The following is a 23,405-nucleotide window of genomic DNA, read 5'->3' on the forward strand; positions in this document are numbered from 1 at the left end:
TAAGTGTGCTAAATTCATGTGCTAAAGTAGGCTTATTTAATGTGCTAAGTATGCTAAATTCATGTTGTAAAGTATGCTAAGTTCATGTGAGCTAAGTTTACTGTACTTGTATAGACCTGTAGAGGTGTTTCCACCAGAGTCAATGCTAAGGTCAGATGCTAGCAGAGGGGTTTAGAAAGTATCATGAAACCTATAATTAATGGAACTGTATTCCCCAGGTGCTGTGTTGTTGCATGAATCCACACAGCCACACAATCTACAGGTACTCATGAACCGCATGGCCATCCCATAGAGCCAGGCTGTGACGAACCCGCTAGATGTGGCATAGTTTATTATTCCCTCATTACCTGTTGCCGGCAGGTTGCGGCACTCATCTCTTATCTCCCATGATGCTCCAGGGTCCTAGTTCTTCTGTTTGCAGGGCTGGGTTGCCAGACAACCGTCTCTCTGGACTGAAATGTTGTGCTGTGGTGCTGTTATCAGCAGCTCTGCTCTCACGATCTCAACCGTAGTTACCTTCTCTTGTTAGGGCCTGAGTGTCCCAGCCTACCCATTCCGAAACTGTGCCAAAGGTCATGTGCTTTAATTTACGGTCCAGTTGGGAGCAGAATCAACATGCTTCTATTTTTTTTGTTGGTCACCATGTACACATGCTCCAACCCTTTCCAGGTTTCCTTGGTTGTTCATTTTTGACTTTCATGTTTAAAATGTAGAAACATGTGAATGAATGTTGATTAAGATGACTATTAGCAATATACATCGATTAAAGCCTTTTAATTGTTGATAAGGATGATGAATATTGTGCATTTTAATAATAGACACTCCCAAGAAGCACAATTTGTATACTCTCTTGGGTTTGTTCATTGAAAACAGCACACAGACCATGGCCACTGTGAATGTAATGTATTATTGAGTACCTCTACTCTGGTCTGTGTTAGTTCTCTTACAGTGAAGTAGGAGATCTAAAGCCTGCTTTTGAAGCAGAGTTCACCTTGGATTTATGCGTGGGTAGATCCAAATAACCACACAGACATACTGAGAGAGCACAGGTGTGTGTGTGTGTGTGTGTGTGTCTTTGTTCTGTTGAGTTGTTTAATGTTATGAGGTGATTTAATGCTGCTTTGTCTCCTCTGAATCAGGATAGGCCTGAGTTCTCTAAGGTGCTGGCCACACTAGAGGTATGCCTGTGCAATGTTGAATTATGGAATTACTGCTTGGCTATCCACAAACATACAAAAAGCTTTCTAAAGTCAAATCTAAATCAGTTGGGAATAAACATAGATGCATGCTGCTTACATTTTCAGAAGTTTACCGATTCCTTTCCTGACTGTCCTTATGATATGATACTTGTTGGATATAATGTCATATTTGTGTGTGTGATCCACAGTTGATGTCACTGGCCTCCTGTAACAGCAGCAGGTCCCTGTCGCCCTCGGGCTCCTCTGACTGCCCGGCGAGGGGCAGTCCTGGTCGGAGTCACGTGGGCCGCCCTCTGCTCCTGCTTTGAGCTGGAGTATGCACGCCTACGCAGTCTGGACTCTGAGGTAGGGCATCACTATTTTGATCCTAGATCTGTTGTTGTTGCCTGGCATTAAAGTGATCGTAGGTGTTGACTACACAGCACAAAGTTATCTGGGACCAGACAAGGATATCATAATCTCCTAAACATGCAGTGGGGTTAGAGTAAGAGTGGGTTAAATTAAAGTTTCACTTAGGGAGTTAAAACATGTATCTCTTCTCTATCTGGGCATGTTGGCTTGCGTTTCCTTTCTCTAAGTACACAATAAACTGGATTGCTAGGCATAACCAAGTTGAGTGTAAAGTCCAGTACTGGTAGGAATTCCATGAACGTCATGTCTGGGCCTGTAATGATAAAATTCAGCTTTGTTGCAGCTATAGCACTCGCCTTGACCCATTGTTTGAGCAGCGTACAACACTAGAGACACTTTACTGCAATGGTTAGAAGTGGAGTTGCCCGGATACGGGTCAGGGAAAACAAAAGGCAAATGCAATAAAACATGCATGATATTCTGACTAAGGACTAGACTCCACTGGTGGCCAGCCCTGTGGGTGTGTGTGTGTGTGTGTGTGTGTGTGTGTGTGTGTGTGTGTGTGTGTGTGTGTGTGTGTGTGTGTGTGTGTGTGTGTGTGTGTGTGTGTGTGTGTGTGTGTGTGTGTGTGTGTGTGTGTGTGTGTGTGTGTGTGTGTGTGTGTGTGTGTGTGTGTGAGAGAGAGAATGCAAAACACTGCATGTGTGTATCTGCAAGTGCGAGTGTGTGTGGAGAGAGAAGGGAATAGAGAGCAGTGAGCCTGGCAACGGTCTCCAGGGACACAGTAACTGGAGTTGGATTTGTGTATGCGTGCTCTACTGCTGAAGTGTCTGTCCGTTAGAAACGTCCTGGCAGTAGATCAAAAAAAATTGTTTTTACTCAACGTGAAAGTGAGAGAGAATGCTTATTAGGTCCTGGGGTGTCATGTTTGTCATGGATCCCCCCGGTACTGCTGCTCATTCTGTTCACCAGTTCCGGAGGTCTACGTCACCGGCTTTCTAGGCTTCACTGAACGGGATTCATTATCATCAACCCCCGGACTGTCTTGTCTGATTACACACACCTGGTTCCCATTTCCCCTGATTAGTATGTTATATATGTGCCCTCTGTTCCCTCTGTCTTTGTGTATTCCTGCGCCTGTCTCCAAATCCTTTACACCAGTGTGACAATGTTACCATCACACGGGGGCGGGGGGTCATGCTAGATTCATCAGAAGACATCAGAGATGTGTTTATACCTGCCTCATCTAATACAACCTAATGTATCTTTCATTGGGGAGCACATACGAAATATACACCAACCCTATGGTGCAGATTGTCCTTTTAAGTTCCTTTAAAGTTGGAATCCGTTGCGGTGACACTGCCACGTCCGTTTGCGATATTAAAGACGTTACTTCATACAACCACCACGGTTTTCTTTTCCTCTGACATCATTGCACACAGGATAGAACAGCAGAGTACCACGGTGCTAGATGCTCATCCCCCTCTGTTCGATAAACAAAACAAAAAACAATAACAAACGCGCCAAGGCAAATAGTGCCAAGGCAAACACCTTTAGCACAACTCAGCTTTAAAGTAAGTAGTGTAGTAGGGGTTAATTACTCTTTAAACCATGATATTGTTCAATACTCGTTTCTGATTGGCTAGAAGGGCATTCTAGAGTGGGAAGTACATTACAACCTTATAACAACTCATATATATTTTATTTTTTTGCGAGGATGACGTGATTCCCAAGGTCCATCTCTGGATGAACTGAGGAGGAATATGCCGTTTCCACCTATTAAATATTTAGGCATTTTGAAAATAGTATAGTATTCCGATAAAACCATATTTCAGCCTCAGAATGCTCAGTCAATTTGTGCTTTTATTTTCAATAAAATAGAGAAATCACATTGAGTTTCATTCTAGATGATTTCACATTGATATAATATATACGTAAACAATTTATACGTAAACAAGAAGAATCCTAACCAAACTATGCCAAACTAGGCGACAGGTAGCCTAGCTGTTATAGTGTTGGGTCAGTAACTGCAAGTTCGCTGGTTTGAATACCCGAGCCGACAAGGTGAAAAATCAGTCGATGTGCCCTTGAGCAATGTCACTTAACCCTAATTTGCTCCGGGGGCGCCGTACTACTATGGCTGACCCTGTAAAACACCACATTTCACTGCACATATTCGCTGTTTGTGACAATAAACATCTTATTATTAAATACAGGATTCATAATGAATGGCAACTGAAGAAATAAATGAACGAAGAAGAGTACAGGTATTAGATGTGTTAGCAGCAACATATTTTGACACAAACTGTTTCCTACATAGGACATTTCACAATTTCTCCAACTATTGTTACTGTATGTTTAACCTTGAACCTTTTATTTAACCTTTATTTAACTAGGGAATTCTTTATTATTACTGTTTGTGTAGTTGTGTACAGTAGGCATTAATTGTATGTTTTATGTATGACATACGATGTTTTCAAATGAACTGGGTGAATTTTATTTCAATGCATGTCCATTAAATTGGATTAGAAAATTCTCTAAAGGAATCATATGTAATTACTTAGAAAGTTGAATGGAAATGCAGGGATACAATTTGTGACAACAGATCATGTATACATTACAGATAAAGTTAAACAAATCTCTGGAAAGATATTACAATGTAAAATATGGAAATCTATCGCATAAATCTTCTTTCTGTATATAAATAATGAACATTATCTGTATAATTAAGGTTATACATCCAGTATAAAGAGCCAACTGTATTTCCTCTCCAGTGCCAAACTATAATCCAATCAGGTCTTTGTCATCAACGCGAAGGTGTTGTAGTGCTTTAAATCAGTGGTGGCCGGGAGTATTTTATTTTCTCTCCAAACCAATCATCACACAACCATGTCTTGCGAAGTGTGTTAAGGTGCTTTGGGGCAAGCTGACCTCCACAAGGCTTAACGACTATGAATGATTTATTTATTTGTGCAGCGTGAATTGAGGGGTATCTGTTTGCAGGGGGCTGGTGACAGCACCTGTGCTTGATACCTCCAGCAGACAAGGTCTCACTGTTTGTCCCCAAAAAGGGATGGTTGTAAACATCTATGCTACTATCAAAACCTTTATAAAGACACACATTTTCATGACCCAGACTTTTTTGTTGGTAAAAAGGGGGAAATCATTCAACTCAAACATACATTAACAATTGTGGAGCAACTGTTCCTGCAGTGTCATCTCATGAGAACCATTGCAGCAAGAATAACGCAACTCCGGAAAGAATGTGATGTCGAAGAATATCCTTGTCTCGTGTGCTTTATAATATAGATAGAGCAAACGTTTTTCAAAATAATAGGCCAATGTGCTATCTTACTTTCTTTTTCAGATATCAACAAATCTCAGATATATAGAAATTGAATAATTGTGCAGCTTACCCTTGTGCCAGCCTGTTGCTTTTTTCTAATAACTACTGTCAGTCGGTGCAGTTGTCAACAGAGGGTATGAGGTGTGGCCAATCAGCGAAGAGTCTTCCACTGAGCAGGTGCTCAGCTGGTCAATCAGCTGTAGATCTTCTTTGTCTCTCCTCCTGCTTCCATCCAGTTGTTTAGAATGGAGCTGTACACTTTGGGAGTATTCCTGGCTCTCATTCTCAGATTTAGAAATGACTCTTAGCTCTGTTATTTCTGTAACCTCTGCAGCCTCTTTCTCTTTCGGTTCCTTTGTATCTTTGGTGTCTTCTGGTTCTCTTGATGTTGTGCCAGATTCAGAGTGATTCTCTGGACTCTCAGACGTCGTCAGGACGGTTATCTCTTCCGACGTTTGTTGCTCGTCCAACCCAGAATTCTCTTTGGTTTCTTCAGTCTCTGCTGGATTCTCAATGATATTTTCAGGCCTGCCACTGGCAGCTGAATGGTTAGAGCCCTGTATACTTTCAACGTCAGTTTTGGACATTTCTGTCAGATCAGTTTCTCCCTGCATTGTCATATCTTTGTCCTTGTCATCCTCAGACATCCCTGTTGTTCCTTTGAGCTCCTCTGAAGAGCTCTGACCCTCCTCCTGTGGCCCAGCTGTGTCTTCTCTGCTGCTGTGTTCAAGTTCAGTAGAGAGTGTGAAGAGAGTGACTTCTGTTTCTTCTTTCACCTCGAGAGAGTATTTTGCTATCCCAGTTTCACTGGCTTCATCGTCTCTTGAGTGAGTACTCCTGAGATCTGATTGGATCACTTCCACCTTGTTACTACTGTTTGACTCATTTTCATCTTTTGTTGATGGGGCTGCCTCTTTAAGTTCTGTAACTGTACTCTCAACAATGGTGTCCCCTCCGCCTCCAACAGCTGCGCTCCTCTCTGAGGCATTGGTATCATGATCGTCAGGTTTCGGGTCTGGTGTCTTTGCCGTTTTAGTAGGTCTCTCTGGTCTAGAAAGTTCGGTCACGTGTGTTGGCGCTATAGCTCTGGCATCCGAATTAGACTCACTGATGACATTCTCAGAAGTAAAGTAATCTAGAGGCTCTATGAATGTCTCGAAGAACTTTGAGGATTGATGTACATTCACCCAGTTAGTTACAAGATCCCTATTGTCTCCTTTCTCCAAGGTCTCTGGAGTTGCAGCATGGTCCTCAGCTTTAACACTTTCCTCAAGTACATTAGCTTCTTTACCTGATGCACTGCTTTCTTTTTGTTGTGTTTCTGACTGAGGTTTGAGCACAACGCTGGCTCCTTCTTCAGATGGCTTGCTTGCCCCTTCTGTGGATTCGTCTTCCATTTTATGATCTTTTTCCTTCAGATCTGATTCAGTCTCTGTAGTATCTTCTAACTCCATAGCTCTGGGTTCTGATGTTTGAGCTTGTGTCTCTTCAGAAACAACAATCACCTCTGTAGTAGCATCATTAACTTTCTCTTTGCCGTCATCCAAGCTATCTGTGCTTGTATCTGGGTTCTTATCTTCACTCTCAAGTGTAGCATCTACAATTCTGTCCTTTGACTGAGTTTTTTGTTCAGACTGCTCTTGAGACTCTACAGATGCCTCTATCTCCTTGACATTCTTAGTCTCCTTATTAGCATTCTCTGACATAGCCTCTTCTTTGGATTCAGCCCCAGTGTTAACTGGCTCTGGGTCTCCTACATGTGAACCAGCATGGCTATCTCTGTTAGATTCCTCAGCCTTGGATTCTTTGTCTTCTGCGTCTGCATCCTGATCTACTTTGGTATTTTCACATTTGTCATTTGCCTCTTCCTGGTCTTTAGGATCTTCCTCTGTCTCCACCTTGTTTAGGTCATCTGTCTTTGTTTCTGCCTCCATGTCCTTTTCATCTACCTTCTCCTCTCCTGTATCGTTTTTGCCTTGGTTTGTGGACTCTGTCTCCTCTCTTGCGGTGTCACTCTGAACTTCAGAGGCTGCAGCTGTCTCTCCATTCTCAGAATCTACTTCACTGTCCTTTTTCTCTGTTTCTTTCCTGCTGACCAGGGTCTCATCCCTGGCCGCAGTGCTATCTCCAACAATTGGAGCTGAGCCACTCTCTTTATCAGATTCATCATTCTCGTCCGCATCACATACAGATTCTTGAACATTGTCTTTGATCTCAGTCTCTTCAACTTTGACCTCAGTTGTTGTCACGTTTTCTCCTTCCTCTGCTTTAAGTTCACTGGCTTCCTCTGCATCCACAACATTTTCCTCAACTACTTCCTCTCCATCTTTCTCTCCTGTTTCATGCTCAGATACTTTTGCTGCTTTATTTTCTTCAACCATTTCCCCACTTTCTAGCTTGCCCTCTTCTTTTACAATTTCTTCTCCATCATTGTCTTCCTTTTCTGCCTGTCCAACCTTCTTCTCTTCACACTCCACCTTATCTTCTACTTCTGCTGCCTTTTTGCTGTCATCTGTTTCTCCCTCCTCTGCCTTATTCCCCTCAGAATTTTCTCCACCCTGTGTCCCCTCTTCTGCGTTATCCTCCCCATCTTTCTCACTTGTGTCTACCTTACCCTCACTAACTTTCTCTTCATCTCTCTTAGCTTCTCCAGTATTTACTTCCTCAGTCTCTTCCTTTTCTTCTTTCTTATCATTTCCAGTCTTTTCACCGTCCTTTACTTTCCCTTCTTCAATTTGGGCAAAATCATTTTCTACCTTATCACTTGCCTTATCCTCTGTAGTAGTTTCTCCTCCAGCTTCATCCTGACCAGCTTCTTTTTCTAGTCTGTCTTCTTTCATAGCCTCCCCTGTGTCACTCTCAAGTTTGGCTTCGGTTTCTCCAGGTGCATCCTCACTCTTCCCAGCTCCCTCTGCTGTCTTTTCAGCACAGACAGTAGTATCTCCACTTTTCTCTGACACGCTGCTTGAATTATCTGCTGTGACTTCTGTCTTTGTGCCTCCAACCGTGTCCTCCTCCTCATCTCCCTGCCTGTCTTTGTCAGTTATAGACATCTCTTTAAGGCTATGGGACTCTGAATCCGCTATGGGCTCTGCTTCACTCTCTGCCACCTCAGTCCCTGCCTCACCCGTCACAGCTGTTTCTATCTCAGTCTTGCTCGCTGGTTCTTCTGGTGCAGATGACGCATCATCTTTAGTGCTTTTCATCTCCTCTGACTCACTAGGTGGTATGTCTGGATCTGCTGTGGTTTTCTCTTCCTGCTGCTCTTTACTAGTTACAGAATCACTTGCTTTAGCTGGCTCGTCCGCCTGAAGATCCACAGCCTCATCTTCTTCCTGGTTGCCCTTAGTTTCTTCACCCTCTTCTTTCCCCTTTGTTTCTACTTTGCTGCCTGTCTCTTCTTGATCATCCGTCTCTGGACTGGCTTTCGGGTCCTCCTCTTTCTCCTCTGTCACACCACTGGTTTCTTCAGTTATCTGTTCAGACTCCGGTGCACCATCTTCCTCCTCTTTCTTCAGCTCAGTCCCGACTTCTTTTCCCTCGGCAGCACTCTGTGAGGTCATTTCCTGTGCACTGAGTGAACTTTCCTCACACTTAACTTCCTCTGTACTGATCTGACGCTCCAGAGTGAAAGCCCCGGCTTGCTCTGGTTCCGTACCTGCAGAAAAAATAGGCGGTAGGTGAGTGACTAATGACATTTTCTCACACACTAAATATACCGCACAGGTGTTAAGGACAAATAAGTGGAGCTCTTACCAATGGTGTCCTGTTGTTGGTTTTTCTCAGTGGGGTCTTCCTCTGTCTCAGTGCTGGTGTCACTCAGCTCTGGCTCTGAGTGACTCTGAGCCTCCTTCAAAATGGCCTCTGCTAGTTTCTCCTGCACAGACTTGGCTTGGGTTTGGCGTGGGAAGGAGACAGAGACGTGAAGCATGCAATGAATGACCTTTACATGTCAACAAACACAAGCAGTATAATCATATACAAAAAGAACATCATGAGGAGCCATTAAAACAAAAATAAACTGAAAGCAATGATTGGACATTAGACAGAACAAAGTCAAATGAAACTTCATTTCAGAGAGAGACTCATTTTAATATTTACATTAGCCAATTGAAGGAGAATAGTATAATGTATATCACATTCAGATGTTCAGCATGCATGAAATAAATGCAGGTTGACGTTTATTGTCATGAATCTGGCCCTGGAGGCAGAACTGACCAATTTCTGCTAAGGCTAGCTGCAAAATAAAAATCAGCTATATTGTACAAATTCATGAAAACAAACATTTGCTTTTTGGTCTTAATTTAAGGTTAGGGTTTTAGGCATTAGGGTTAGCAGTGTGGTTAAAGTTATGGTTATGTTTAAAATCTGATTTTATGAGTTTGTGGCTGTGCCAGCTAGTGTGCACTCTACAGAGCTGCCCCCAGAACAAGATTCATGACGAAAAACGCTAATCAGCTAAATAAACAAGCAAAAAGCAATACAGAGATAAAGTTCATGGGTCCAAACAAATAAAAAAAGATATTTTGTGTTGGCCAAAATTACATCAACGTAACAAAGAACACAGGAGAGCAAACTCAAAACAGACATTCACAATCCTCAGCTCAGTATTTTCAGACGTAATTTGTCAGGTATACAGTACAAAGTTGTTAATTAAGAATGTTAAATCTGTTCAACCAATTCTGAGGAAGAACTACGGTGAAGTAATACAAATTCCTCAAAGGCATTCTACAGATGTAGGATCTTAATTTGATCACGCTGTTGCAGGAGAACTTTCCTGCAATTCAGGAAATGTAAAACTTGTAGTGTATTTGAGGTTTAAAAAGCATCCTGAAGTTCGTAATTTCCACTTTGAAATTTTAGATTACAAAAAGGTCCTTGAATTATAATCCACAGAATAATTCACATTTCCTGTTGCTTAAGGATTATTTTCCTGCTGTAGCAAACTGGCTCAAATTAAAATCCTACATCTGTACATTACAATGTTTATCAAATTAAAGTCCAAAAACACTGGCATGCACTTGAATACAAACACAGATGAGACCAAAAAAGCATGCTCCAACAGCCATCTTATTTATCATCACAATTACAAGGCGTGAAGGAGAATGAGAAAAGAACAGGCAGGTCCAAAATGCAGCAGGAAATGGTTTCTCCCAAGCAACACACAGAATGACCTTTTCCACCATCCGAACTGACCTGTTATCTCACAATACTCAGAATTAAATCAATGGATTCTTATGTAAAGGCCTGTATACATGGAAATATATATATAGCTCAACTAATGTATTATATAGAAAAACTAACAGCTCTGATTATGGAAAAGGCCCCAGAGAGGGGAGGGGTACAGCTCTCATTCAGGCGAGTCTGGATGTGACGGTACATACTTACCCCTCTCAGGCGCCTCCTCCTGTGTAGACTCACCCTTCGCCTTAGCCCCACTCTCCTTGTCTTCCTCCTTAGCCACAGCACTCCCATCATCATCCCCTTTCCCCTCCTTCTCTGACAGCTCACTTGTGTCTGACACCTCAAGCTCTGTGGGTCTTGCTGTGCTGTCCCCAGGGCTGTACCCCAAGGTCCCTGTGTCTTCCTCCCCAGTCGAGGTGGTCTGGGGTGGGGTAGGAGAGCTGCTCTCTGTGGCTGTGGTGGGATCCTCTGTGAGTGGTTGGTCTGGATCAAGTGCTATGGTGGTGGGGGTGTCTTTTGCCTGTTCAGCCTGGGGAGGAGCCTCCTCTAGGTCAGCTGCCTGGTTGACTGCTTGGTCCTCCTTGGCCTCAACCTCACTGTCGTCCATGTCACTTCCTGAGGAGCTGGAGTCTGACCTCGACCTTGACCTTCTCTCTTCTACAAGGGAGACAGTGTTAACAGGAGACAAAGGAATAGAACATTTATCATTTGAAGAGCTAAGATCTACGATGATTGGATGAAGTGGGCTATATTTGGATTGAGATCTACAATGAAGGGATGAAGTGGACTATATTTGGATTGAGATCTACGATGAAGGGATGAAGTGGACTATATTTGGATTGAGATCTACGATGAAGGGATGAAGTGGACTATATTTGGATTGAGATCTACGATGAATGGATGAAGTGGGCTATATTTGGATTGAGATCTATGATGAAGGGATGAAGTGGACTATATTTGGATTGAGATCTACGATGAAGGGATGAAGTGGGCTATATTTGGATTGAGATCTACGATGAAGGGATGAAGTGGACTATATTTGGATTGAGATAAGGGATGAAGTGGGCTATATTTGGATTGAGATCTACGATGAAGGGATGAAGTGGACTATATTTGGATTGAGATCTACGATGAATGGATGAAGTGGGCTATATTTGGATTGAGATCTACGATGAAGGGATGAAGTGGACTATATTTGGATTGGGGTGTAAACTCGTTTATTAATTAATTTCCATTTGATTATAAATCAAGATTTTTCAAGATTATTAACTAACCATTGTTGTCATCATCCTCACTGTCAGACTGGTCGTCTTTCTCTCTATCCTCTCCGTCTCTTTCTCTGGAGGGAGGAACACTTTTCTTGTCTTTCTCTTCTCCTCTGTCCTCAGCCTGCCCCTCGTCGTCCGCCTCAAAGTCCTCTTCATAGTCTGTTGGGAAAAACAAATAGCGCCTTATGACTCCATCGCATAAAAACTATTCTTAACATGATTAACTATCTTATTAAGATGATTTTAATTGTGTACCATAGATAGTTAGACAGAGCAACTACTATGATTCTATTATGGGGTGGCAGGTAGCCTAGTGGTTAGAGTGTTGGGCCAATAACCAGAAGGTCGCTGGATCGAATCCCTGAGCTGACAAGGTAAAAATCTGTCTTTCTGCCCTGAGCAAGGCAGTTAACCCACTGTTCCCTGAGCACTGAAGATGTGGATGTTGATTAAGGCAGCCACCTGCACCTCTCTGATTTAGAGGGGTTGGGTTAAATGCGGAAGACACATTTCAGTTCAATACATTCAGTTGGACAACTGACTAGGTATTATTAATCATTTTCACAAAAATATTGGTAACTTATGCCTTGTTTATGACAGCCTATGATGGATGTTATGTCTTCATGTACAGTTGAAGTTGGAAGTTTACATACACCTTAGCCAAATACATTTAAACTCCATTTTTCACAATTCCTGACATTGAATCCTAGTAAAAATTCCCTGTCTTAGGTCAGTTAGGATCACCAGTCCCTCCTGCAGCAAAGCACCCCCACAACATGATGCTGCCACCCCCGTGCTTCATGGTTGGGATGGTGTTCTTCGGCTTGCAAGCCTCCCCCTTTTTCCTCCAAACATAACGATGGTCATTACGGCCAAACAGTTCTATTTTTGTTTCATCAGAGCAGAGGACATTTCTCCAAAAATTACGATCTTTGTCTCCATATGCAGTTGCAAACCGCAGTCTGGCTTTTTTATAGCTGTTTTGGAGCAGTGGATTCTTCCTTGCTAAGCGGCCTTTCAGGTTATGTCGATATAGGACTCGTTTTACTGTGGATATAGATACTTTTGTACCTATTTCCTCCAGCAACTTCACAAGGTCCTTTGCTGTTGTTCTGGGATTGATTTGCATTTTTCGCACCAAAGTATGTTCATCTCTAGGAGACAGAACGTGTCTCCTTCCTGAGCGGTATGACGGCTGCGTGGTCCCATGGTGTTTATACTTGCAGACTATTGTTTGTACAGATGAATGTCGTACCTTCAGGCATTTGGAAATTGCTCCCAAGGATGAACCGGACTTGTGGAGGTCTACAATAATTTTTCTGAGGTCTTGGCTGATTTCTTTTGATTTTCCCATGATGTCAAGCAAAGAGGCATTGAGTTTGAAGGTAGGCCTTGAAATACATCCACAGGTACACCTCCAATTGACTCAAATGATGTCAATTAGCCCATCAGAAGCTTCTAAAGCCATGACATCATTTTCTGGAATTTTCCAAGCTGTTTAAAGGCACAGTCAATGTAGTGTATGTAAACTTCTGACCCACTGGAATTGTGATACAGTGAAATAATCTGTCTGTAAACAATTGTTGGGAAAATGACTTGTGTCATGCACAAAGTAGATGTCCTAACCGACTTACCAAAATTAACAAGACATTTGTGGAGTGGTTGAAAAACGAGTTTTAACGACTCCAACCTAAGTTTATGTAAACTTCCGACTTCAACTGTAGCTGTTATAAAGGCTTTGTAAATGCATGTAAGGGAGGCTACAGTAAAGTGTGACCAAAATGTCAATATAATATTGATATAACTCTCAGGTCTCCATCTGTGCAGCTCAGTGTACCGTCTTTGGGTTTGTCCTCCTCTTGTGGAATGTCTTCTTTGATCTCTGTCTCCATGTCCTGTGGCTGAGTTGTCTCAGGCTCTGGTTGAGAGTGACTGTCTTTACCAATCTTCTCCTCCTCCACCTCTGCAGTGTCCTTCCCAGTGTCTAGAGGGCGGGTGACTATGATTTCCTCTTTGACTCTCTTTGGAGGAGGGGTGGGTTTCTTGTCTAACCCCATGGCTATGATACACCTGGAAAATGAAAATGGACCTCACATACTGTATCCTTGTGCACCTGATACGACTGCAGACATTGAACGTGTATCGCTGAGATTTCATCATAACTGCCGATTTATTGACAAATTCAGATAATAGAGGTGCTAAAAAAAAGAGTTTGGATTGAATATACATTTTCTAACACTCAGGATAACATCTTTGCTTTCGACATGACCACTCCATTCACAGACGGTAACACGTACTTTTAAAATCCTGCTGTTACTGTATCTTACCTGTAGCAGGGCGAGGCTCCCTCCGTGCTGGAGAATCCAAAATGTCCGTGGCGGCCGCCTAGCCGGGAACCCTTCCGGTGTTTGAACTCACAGCAGGAGCTGAGGCGCTCCACCTGCAGCCCGTTGAGAAAGAACGTCAGGCTGAAGGGGAAGCCACGGTGGCGCCGCGACACAAACTGGAACGTCTCTAAAACAAATAGAGGTAAAGTAGATACTTTGTATTGTAGTATTTCATATTTTATGGAATGTTTACGCAATCTGTATGCAAATGGTTTGAGATTAGAAAAAAAATGAAGTTCTATTAAAAAAGTGTATTTTTTTTACATGGGCAAGACCGAATAGACCTGAATCTGTCTGTCACACACTCACTGACCTCCCTTCCTGCATGTTCCCATACTCACCTCCCTCCTGGACTCTGCCCTTGTACACACACAGGTTCTCTCCCCCACAGTGCTGCTGGAACACCTTCACCTCATCCCTCATGTCCATCAGGTCATGTGACAGGTGCACTGTCTTTCCAAAGAACACCATGCTCACACATACTTTACTCTGCACAGAGGTCCGCAGGAGAGTAGAGTCCTGGAAGCAAAAACACATGTGTTTTCAATGTGTCCTGCGGCCTTTATAATACTGCAAAGGAAGAACTAAATCAGTAAGTAGCCGCCAGGGCCATTCATTCAAAATGTATATACGCATGACTGTAAGTCACTTCAGATAAAAGCATTTGCTAAATTGCATATATTATTATTATATTACACTAAGTAAGCACCATAAAACCTGAATGGTTTCTATTGGGTATGATAGAAGTGGGCAGCTAACTTAGTCACTGTGCCTATCTGGAGAGCCCTTGTAATCAAACTGTACTATAAACTACAGCTGTGCACTGGTACTGGAGCATAATATATCTGAGAGAAGTGGGATTTGGTCTGGCATAAAAATGGTTCACTGTGTGTTTATTGTAGGGAATAAAAAAAACTCATGTGTAGAATGTCCAATCAAAAATGCATATTTTGACAAATGGGTAGAATTATGTTAATTATGTAGATAATCCTCCAAGAAAAGCAATGGTCCAAACCTAATATCTCTGTCAGATTATTTAAAAAAAAAAAATTTAATCTGGAAAATTGCATCGCGTCAACTAGGCTGGATTCTGTGCAAGAATTAAGGCTACTGGCTACCTGACAGGCTCATTTTCCAGTTGAACTCATCATCTTTCTTCTCGAATCCACAGGACATAAAAACAATACAGAGGTAAGATGGATATCGAGTTTGAGACGTGACATGTAGTAGTTTCAAATTGTAGTATACGCTTTTAATATTAAGCGTATCTCTGTGAAATATTAACAGAGCACTGAGCTTATACCAAGCTTTTTATTATCAAAGCCTTTTACATTTAATTCAGCTCGTGTCATGCTAATTTAGCTCTTTGCAACCCGAATAACGATTTTGAAGACGACAACCCAGAAATGTAAAATCCTCAAAAGTTGTTACGAGAACCCTGCACCACTATGCCAACAGAGCTCAGTGATTATTATCGGATGTATTAGGTTACGAAATCTGACTTCTTCGATATAATGTTAATGATATGTTAGAGAAAGACCCCACTGAACAATTCAGAACATGAATAATCATATTTGTCTTGGTAAAATGTATTTTATATCATAATAAAGTGAAATTTCATAGCCAAAGCACGTCTCCAACAACTCTGTTTGTTTATTAATAAAGGTTCGTGGTGGAGCTCACGAGTGTGCAGATTCTATTTATTTTATACCGACTTTTTTCGACCCGCACCCCATAAAATAGTGTGCGTTTGATCAAATTTGACAATAGAATGGTTGGACACTCTACCATGTGTCATCTGAAGGGTGGAGGGAACTATGGTTGAAGAGGTAGAGAGGGAGGAAGGGAGAAAAGAAGAGAGAGACCTCCGTCATTCCGGGGCCACTTGGGGCCGTGGTGGGGCGCAGTCTCCGTCCCCTGAAAGTGCCATTGGGGGTACCCTTAAAACCGCCCCTCTCTTTCCTCTTAGTCGGAGGTGGCACTGGGGTAACAAAGTTGTTGATGACTGGAAGGCGGTAGGGGGATATACCACGGGAAAACTCTGTCAAGGTCAAATGTCTTCTGGAGTCTTTGTCCATCTGGAAAGAAAATACAAAATTCCTGTGATAACGCTTCAATTACAAGTTCATTCCGTGAATTCAAAGGCAAGCAAGTGCAATAAAACATGCATGGAATTCTGACTAATGGCTAGAGACTCCACTGGTGGCCAGCCCCGTAAGTCTGTGTGTGTCTGCGTGCGTGGGTGAGTGCTATAGTGTTATAAATAATACAGTCGATGTTGGTGGTCTCACAATGCAGTTGAAAGGCTGGTCCGTTTCATTGGAGGAGTCATGGGGCCTGTAGGGGGAGGTGTGTCTGTGCGAGGCTGTGGTGCTGTTACTATGGATGGGCTTCAGACGTACCGGCCTCTGCATCTTCCCTGGAGCCGTGTTGGGTCGAGACGAGCCCGGCTGAGGCACACACACACACACACACACACACACACACACACACACACACACACACACACACACACACACACACACACACACACACACACACACACACACACACACACACACACACATCAATCATACATTCTAAGCGGGATACTTTTTTTATTTTTTATTCTGATGGACATTTAAATGCTCATCATAGTAAATGTTTCAATGTTTTAAACATGCTCTTATCTACACATTAACTATACTGAACAAAAATATAAATGCAACATGCAACAATTTTAAAGATTTTACTGAGTTACAGTTCATATAAGAAAATTGGTTAATTTAAATAAATTCATTAGGCCCTAACCTATGGATTTCACATGACTGGGCAGGGGCGCAGCCTTGGGTGGGCCTGGGAGGGCATAGGCCCACCCACTGGGGAGCCAGGCCCAGCCAATCAGAAGGAGTTTTTCTCCACAAAAGGGCTTTACTACAGACATAAAAACTCCTCAGACGATCCTGCAGGTGAAAAAGCCGGATGTGGAGGTCCTGGGCTGGCGTGGTTACACATGGTCTGCGGGGTGAGGCCGGTTGGACTTACTGCCAAATTCTCTGAAACGACGTTGGAGGCAGCTTATAGTAGAGAAATTAACATTCAATTCTCTAGCAACAACTCTGGTGGACATTCCTGCAGTCAGCATGCCAATTGCACGTTCCCTCAAAACTTGAGACATCTGTGGCATTGTGTTGCACATTTTAAAGTGGCCTTTTATTGTCCCCAGCACAACATCCACCTGTGTAATGATCAAGCTGTTTAATCAGCTTCTTGATATGCTACACCTGTCAGGTGGATAGATTATTTTGACAAAGAAGAAATGCTCATTTACAGGGATGCAATCACATTTGTGCAATTTTTTGTTGTTCAGAAATACGCTTTTTGTGCATATGGAAAATGTCTGGGATTTTTGATTTCAGCTCATGAAACATGGGCCCAACACTTTACATGTTGCATTTATATTTTGTTCAGTGTATGTTTAACCAAGTGCTTTTAATGATATTTGAAGTATTTTTGGCAACACTATATAGTAAGATTTGAATAAGCCCCAACATGCTTGTGATACATCTGTTTGCAGATTTTGTCAAGAGACAGCATCTAACTTCTAGTAAATACAACGATCAAAGCCAGAAAAACCCAGGCAGGCGTTCACCCCTCGACATATGTTGATTCAGCCATTAAGACCTACCACATCTTACATTTCAAAAGCGTGAGATAAACTTGTGTAATCCCACCACTTCACGTTGAATACACTCTTAAACGAGACATTGAGCAAACACAAGAGAGACGTGTTCTTCAGACCTGCTGACTAGAATGTCAACACCAACCTGGCAACTATCTCAGCACGTACAGGCTATGTTTTCATCCTAAATGGCACCCTATTCCCTATATAGTGCACTACTTTTGACCAGGGCCCATCCCTATATATGGAATAGAGTGCCATTTGGGATGCACAGGCCATGAATCAGCTCCACACACATCCATCAACATACAGCCTATAGCTACCGATGAAATACATTTTCCACGGCTGCTGTGTGGTTGAAACAAAGCACAATTTGCTACATGTGTATAACTCTTGTAACAATAACTCTTAAAACGTCCAACGTGATCAAGTTTAAAAACAAACGTCATAACCGCCAACACTGATACTTATTTTCCGAACCTTTGTCACAACTATCCGGCATTACCTTGTCACAATAATGCGACTCTTGAGCAATCATTATCAAAATTGTTATTAGAGATCCCTAGTTGTGCATTTGCCTTAATTGCTATAGTCTCAGAGGCATCACTCACAGATTCCGAGGATTCAGAGTGCTCCCCCTCTGGCCCAGAATGCTGTGCGTGGGAGACCCTGGGGCCCGTGGGCGGCCGTGGAGACAGGATACGGATTTCCTCCTCCTCGTACCTCTTGGAACGTTCCACCTTCACCAAGACAAAGACTATGGTTATAATGCCTTTACTCACGACTCCCCCCAAAATACATGAGAGATATCGGGTTGCATACGATTATATTTGAAACAATTAATTCAAAGGAGTCACAGGTTATACAGAATATTCAGATCCAAATGAGGCACCTTGATTTTATGCACTCTCTCCCTCCGGGCAAAATCCTCCAACTTCCTCTTGATCTCGATCTGATGGAGACGCTGGATGAGGAGGACAATGTTTACGTTACATGCAGAGGCATGAAGAACCCACCAATCAGAACTCTAGGACAGGGTCATATACAGGAGTGTAAATGCAATTTTATTTAGGCTAAATCATGTTCTTATTGTTGTATGTTTTAATTATGTAATGTATTGATTGTTGCTGCCTTCTTGGCCAGGTCCCTCTTGAAAAAGAGACTCTGGGTCTCAATGGGCTTTCCTGGTTAAATAAAAGGTAAAACAATTACTAAAATAAAAAACACTAGTGGGGGGGGAATGCAAAACTGACCCGAGGTCAGCGTCTAGGGGCAACTTCACCCTACTAGCCCTCTCACCTCCATGTCCAGCACCTTATGGAAGATGGCCTGGGCCAGGCATTCCCTCACATGCTTCTGGTGCGCTCTCTGCATCACATTGTGTCTGTACTCTTTGTCTGGGACAATCCGCCCACTCCTGGTGATCTGATAGAATATCAGACATCACATTAGGAAGTGTTATTATTAGCCTGTACGGTCCTCAAAAGAAGATTTTTACTATCTTACCCATTCCGTCTCCCATACACTTCAGTCATCATCACTACATCATGATCATCATCATTACAAAACTGGTTGTTTGGATCCTGGATGCTGATTGGACGAGCAGCGTTCCAAGCCGTGCTGTATTGGCCGTCACAGACACACCTATGCCTGCTATCGCAACTCGGTATTATTTCCTCTTCAAAGCCTACAGTAGCATTTTGTTTGGTTCAGCGTTGGTTAATATAAGACTCGCTGTCTGCCTGTCCAACCTCAGAAACAATGATTCACTTTTGAATTTCGATCTGTGTAGTACCATACATAGAGTGAACCGTGCCCAAACGAGACGATACAACTTTTTATGAGCCAGTCGAAATCACGCATCAACATCATTATCATGGACATACAGGCTGGTTCCAGGCATAGCGAAATCAGCGGCCGCTTAGCCTGACCAAAACATTAAGAACACCTTCCTAATACTGAGTTGCACCTCTTTTTTGCCCTCAGAACAGCCTCAATTCGTCGGGGCATAGATGCTACAAGGTGTCGAAAGTGTTCCACAGAGATGCTGGCCCACGTTGACTCCAATGCTTGACTGGGTGTCCTTTTGGTGGTGGACCATTCTTGACACACACGGGAAACTGTTGAGCGTGAAAAACCCAGCAGCGTTGCCGTTCTTGACACAAACCGGTGCGCCTGGCACCTACTACCATACCCACTTCAAAGGCACTTAAATCTTTTGACTTGCCCATTCACCCTCTGAATGGCACACATACACAATCGATGTCTCAATTGTCTCAAGGCTTAAAAATCCTTCTTTAACCTGTCGCCTCACCTTCATCTACACTGATTGAAGTGGATTTAACAAGTGACAAGGGATCATAGCTTTTTCATAGCTTTCACAAAAAGCAGGTATCCTTAATGTTTTGTACACTCAGTGTGTGTATATATATATATATTACAGTACCAGTCAAAAGTTTGGACACACCTAGTCATTCAAGGGTTGTAGAATACATTGTACAATAATAGTGAACACATCAAAACTATGAAATAACACATATGGAATCATGTAGTAATCAAAAAAGTGTTAAACAAATCCAAATATATTTTATATTTGAGATTCTTCAAAGTAGCCACCCTTTGCCTTGATGACAGCTTTGCACACTCCTGGCATTCTCTCAACCAGCTTCATGAGGTAGTCACCTGGAATACATTTCAATTATCAGGTGTTCCTTGTTAAAAGTTAATTTCTGGAATTTATTTCATTCTTAATGCATTTGAGCCAATCAGTTGTGTTGTGACAAGGTAGGGGTGGTATACAGAAGATAGCCCTATTTGGTGAAAGACCAAGTCCATATTATGGCAAGAACAGCTCAAATAAGCAATGAGAAAAGACATGAAGGTCAGTCAATCCTGAAAATATCAAAAAAATTGAAAGTTAATTATTTATTTATTTAACTAGGCAAGTCAGTTAAGAACAAATTCTTATTTACAATGACAGTCTAGGAACAAAATAATAAAGAAAAACTTTTGAATGAGTAGGCGCGTCCAAACTTTTGACTGGTACTATATATATCTTAGGAACTCAGTCTGGATCTCAACTTACTACTGAGAGTAAGAATAGTAGAATAAACCAGGTGCAATTTCAAAATGTGTTTGTGCATCAGCAGTTTTTCTCTTGCTATGTCAGTCACTGACAGTCACTCAATTTGCCATGATCTCCACTCCATGGCAAAATGAGTAGAATTGCAGGAAATTAGCTGTAACTGCATTTTTTTCCTCTCCACCCCATAGCAAAATGTGTATAATTGCAGAAAACTTGCTTTAAAGGTCCAGCTCAGCTGTTTTTATCTCGATATCAAATCATTTCTGGGTAACAATTAAGTACCTTACTGTGATTGTTTTCAATTAAAAGGATAAAAAATAAACAAAAATAGCTTCTTAGCAAGAGCAATTTCTCAAGAAAGAATTTAGCTAGGACTGTAGTCTTGTTCCTTATTGCTTAATCACCATCATCATCATTAGCTCTGGTCCAAGGCGTTACATGTAGCTTGTAACGCCCAGGACCAAAGCTACACCATCATCAACTAATACAAATGTTGCTGATGAGAGTTAACCACTGGTGTTCTTGACGTACCAGGCCAACTCTCTGGAGATGTCTCCTGATCCGGGTGTTGTTGAAGTATCCAGTAAGGTGTTTGTCTGTCAGACTGTTGTAGGCTGAAAGTAGCCTGAAGAGAGAAGGCAGGTCCTATTACATTATGACAGAAAGGCTATTTATTTGTTATGTGAAAACATCATACGAACTGTATCCATTTAATGTGCCTAATATGTCATGTATCAGTAACATAATTCATTTTGGCTGTTCTCCTTTATAGTGGGTTGTATTATGGATTGAGAATACCTGTCTAATGAATTTAGTGGTTCACCGGTCTGCATCACCTCTGAAAGTAACAATTATGCTTCATTTCATCATTACAACATCTAGCCTAAATGTCAATGACTCATCTGCGCCATTAGTAAAAAAAAAAAAATACTAAAATCCATGTTGTTGTTTTTGTCATTAACTAGGCTATCACGGTGTCAGGTCTACCCTCGGATGTGTTCAACTTCAATTCTGCCTAGCTCTTTCCAACACAAACTTGATTTCCTAAAGCGTTAGTCATTGGGACAACAGTATCCCCACAACAATCAGCTCTATTACCGGTGTCTGATTACCTTAGGAATTAAGGGATGGATAGCGCACTTAACCCAATCACCCTTTTGTCCCCATGTCTTTCTCTCCTGCTCTAAATAACATCGGTACGGATTTCTCATCGGGATACGGTCACCAGAGCTTGTCCAAGAGCATGGGATACATTGTCATCCTATACAAAGATATAACATCTAAAGATATGCTACTTAATAATAATATTGCAGCGAACTTAAAGGGATAATTCACCAAATTATAAAATTACATATTGGGTTCCTTACCCTGTAAACACTATATGGACAAGGTACGACGGCAATCCTTGCTTTGGTTTGTTAATCTGATCACATCTTTTCTTTTTTTACATCTTTCACAAATCCAATACAAGTCAATGGAAACAATATAGGCATTTTCACGCTTCACGTCCAAATCATCTCTAAGTAACAAAGTAATTTAAATATTTTATTTGATACTTTAGGGCGATTTGGTCATGAAGCGTGAAAATGCTTATATTGTTTCCATTGATTTGTGCCAGAAATGCCACAATTTGTGCCACAAATGCTAAAAGGTTAGCATTTGAAACAGTGGCCAGGTAAACAAAACCAAAGTATGGATTTCTGTCATACCTTGTCCATAGACTGCTTATAGGGTAAGGAAATGAATATGTAATTTTAGTAAACTATCCCTTTAACACAACACCTAGTGATCTTAAGAACGGATCTCTTGGTGTAATGGCTAAGGTAAGGTGATGACATTCACTGGACCAGCGTTCAAGTCCCGGTTGGGGCGACCCCCTGAATTCACAGAAAAACGTTTTTTTGCCATAAGAGGGATGACGGACAGGAGGCCATCCGAGAAGCGTGTACACACGAGGAACTTGGTTTATAGAAGCGTGGGACAGGCTTTACCGAAGGAAGGGGTAATGTAGCGACCTGAACGCAACACCTTGCGATCTCGTCAAGAGGTTCGGATCTCTTGGCGTAACCGCCAAGGTGTTACAATGACAGTAGCTGGACCAAGGTTAAGTTGCTATTTGCTAAAATATAATTAGCTATAAAGTCCTTAACAACTTTTATATTGTATATGAGCCACGTTACAATTCCCACCAAATCAGTTACTCCTTTTGGCGAGATGCGTAGGGTGTAGGCTATGCCTTTCACGCCGGTGACCCGAGTTCGCGTCCCGTTCTCTCCATTCTCTACTAATATTTCATGTTCACTTAATTCCATAAAGCTAAGCATTTTTTAAACAGAGTCCAATAGCCTATGAATAAAAAAATATTTCAAACATGAATAATAAAGTCTTAGAATTGTCAACAAGTAGTCTACCCTATCATTCGCGTCTGTAGACAAGCCCTACTAAAACCTCTATCATCACTAGGGAACGTCAACCTGTAAAACATTTCCAAAGAATGGCACCTACCCAGGGTATAGGTGACTCATGATTTCGGGATGCAGTTTCATATAATAAACGGAGCACTCCGGGTCCGAAGACTGCCCGCCTTGCTCAAATACATGCAAATATAGAACCAGACGATAGAATACTGTCCTATTCGAATGCCCGGCTTGGTAAACCCAGACTGTACTTGCTGCACTTCTTTCCGAGCGGAACTGATGACAATTTCCCCGTTGCTATGGAAAGTCACGTGACGATGCTATCGAGGAGGCTGGTCTCCACTTACAACTACAGTAAGGATTATTTTATTTTTCTGCAGGGTATTTTTCTATTGTATTTTATTCTAGAATAAAAAAACATGTCTGAATTATTGGACCTAAATTATATTATATTCTATCCATGATCAGATATGCATGGACCCCATCTGTAGTTTTTTGTATAATTTA

The 23,405-nt window shown here is 41.9% G+C and overlaps 1 protein-coding gene across 1 annotated transcript; it reads right to left on the minus strand.

Annotated features, from left to right (window-relative positions):
* Positions 1 to 3,401: 3,401 nt before the first annotated feature.
* On the minus strand, positions 3,402 to 23,176 carry erich3 (glutamate-rich 3). The gene is made up of 14 exons (XM_014215909.3): positions 22,987 to 23,176; positions 21,013 to 21,106; positions 18,696 to 18,821; positions 18,289 to 18,360; positions 18,008 to 18,136; positions 16,027 to 16,185; positions 15,601 to 15,813; positions 14,077 to 14,254; positions 13,676 to 13,862; positions 13,186 to 13,418; positions 11,355 to 11,507; positions 10,285 to 10,737; positions 8,653 to 8,787; positions 3,402 to 8,554 (listed from the first exon to the last, which is right to left on the minus strand). Exons 1-14 carry the CDS (start codon positions 23,025 to 23,027, stop codon positions 4,992 to 4,994), a joined length of 5,736 nt encoding a protein of 1,911 aa, XP_014071384.3. The 5' UTR covers positions 23,028 to 23,176; the 3' UTR covers positions 3,402 to 4,991.
* Positions 23,177 to 23,405: the final 229 nt, after the last annotated feature.

This window comes from Salmo salar, chromosome 10 (assembly GCF_965601325.2).
Source record: "Salmo salar chromosome 10, fSalSal1, whole genome shotgun sequence".
NCBI classification, from domain to species: domain Eukaryota; kingdom Metazoa; phylum Chordata; class Actinopteri; order Salmoniformes; family Salmonidae; genus Salmo; species Salmo salar.

What these genes read in the sequence shown, in the direction of transcription:
- erich3 (XM_014215909.3), bottom strand. Translation starts at nt 23,027, where the DNA reads ATGAAACTGCATCCCGAAATCATGAGTCACCTATACCCTGG. An exon ending in GTGGCCCCGGAATGACGGAG is followed by an intron (nt 14,255 to 15,600) that starts GTCTCTCTCTTC and finishes TTTTGCTTCCAG; the next exon opens with GACTCTACTCTCCTGCGGAC. An exon ending in GGAGCCTCGCCCTGCTACAG is followed by an intron (nt 13,419 to 13,675) that starts GTAAGATACAGT and finishes TTCATTTTCCAG; the next exon opens with GTGTATCATAGCCATGGGGT.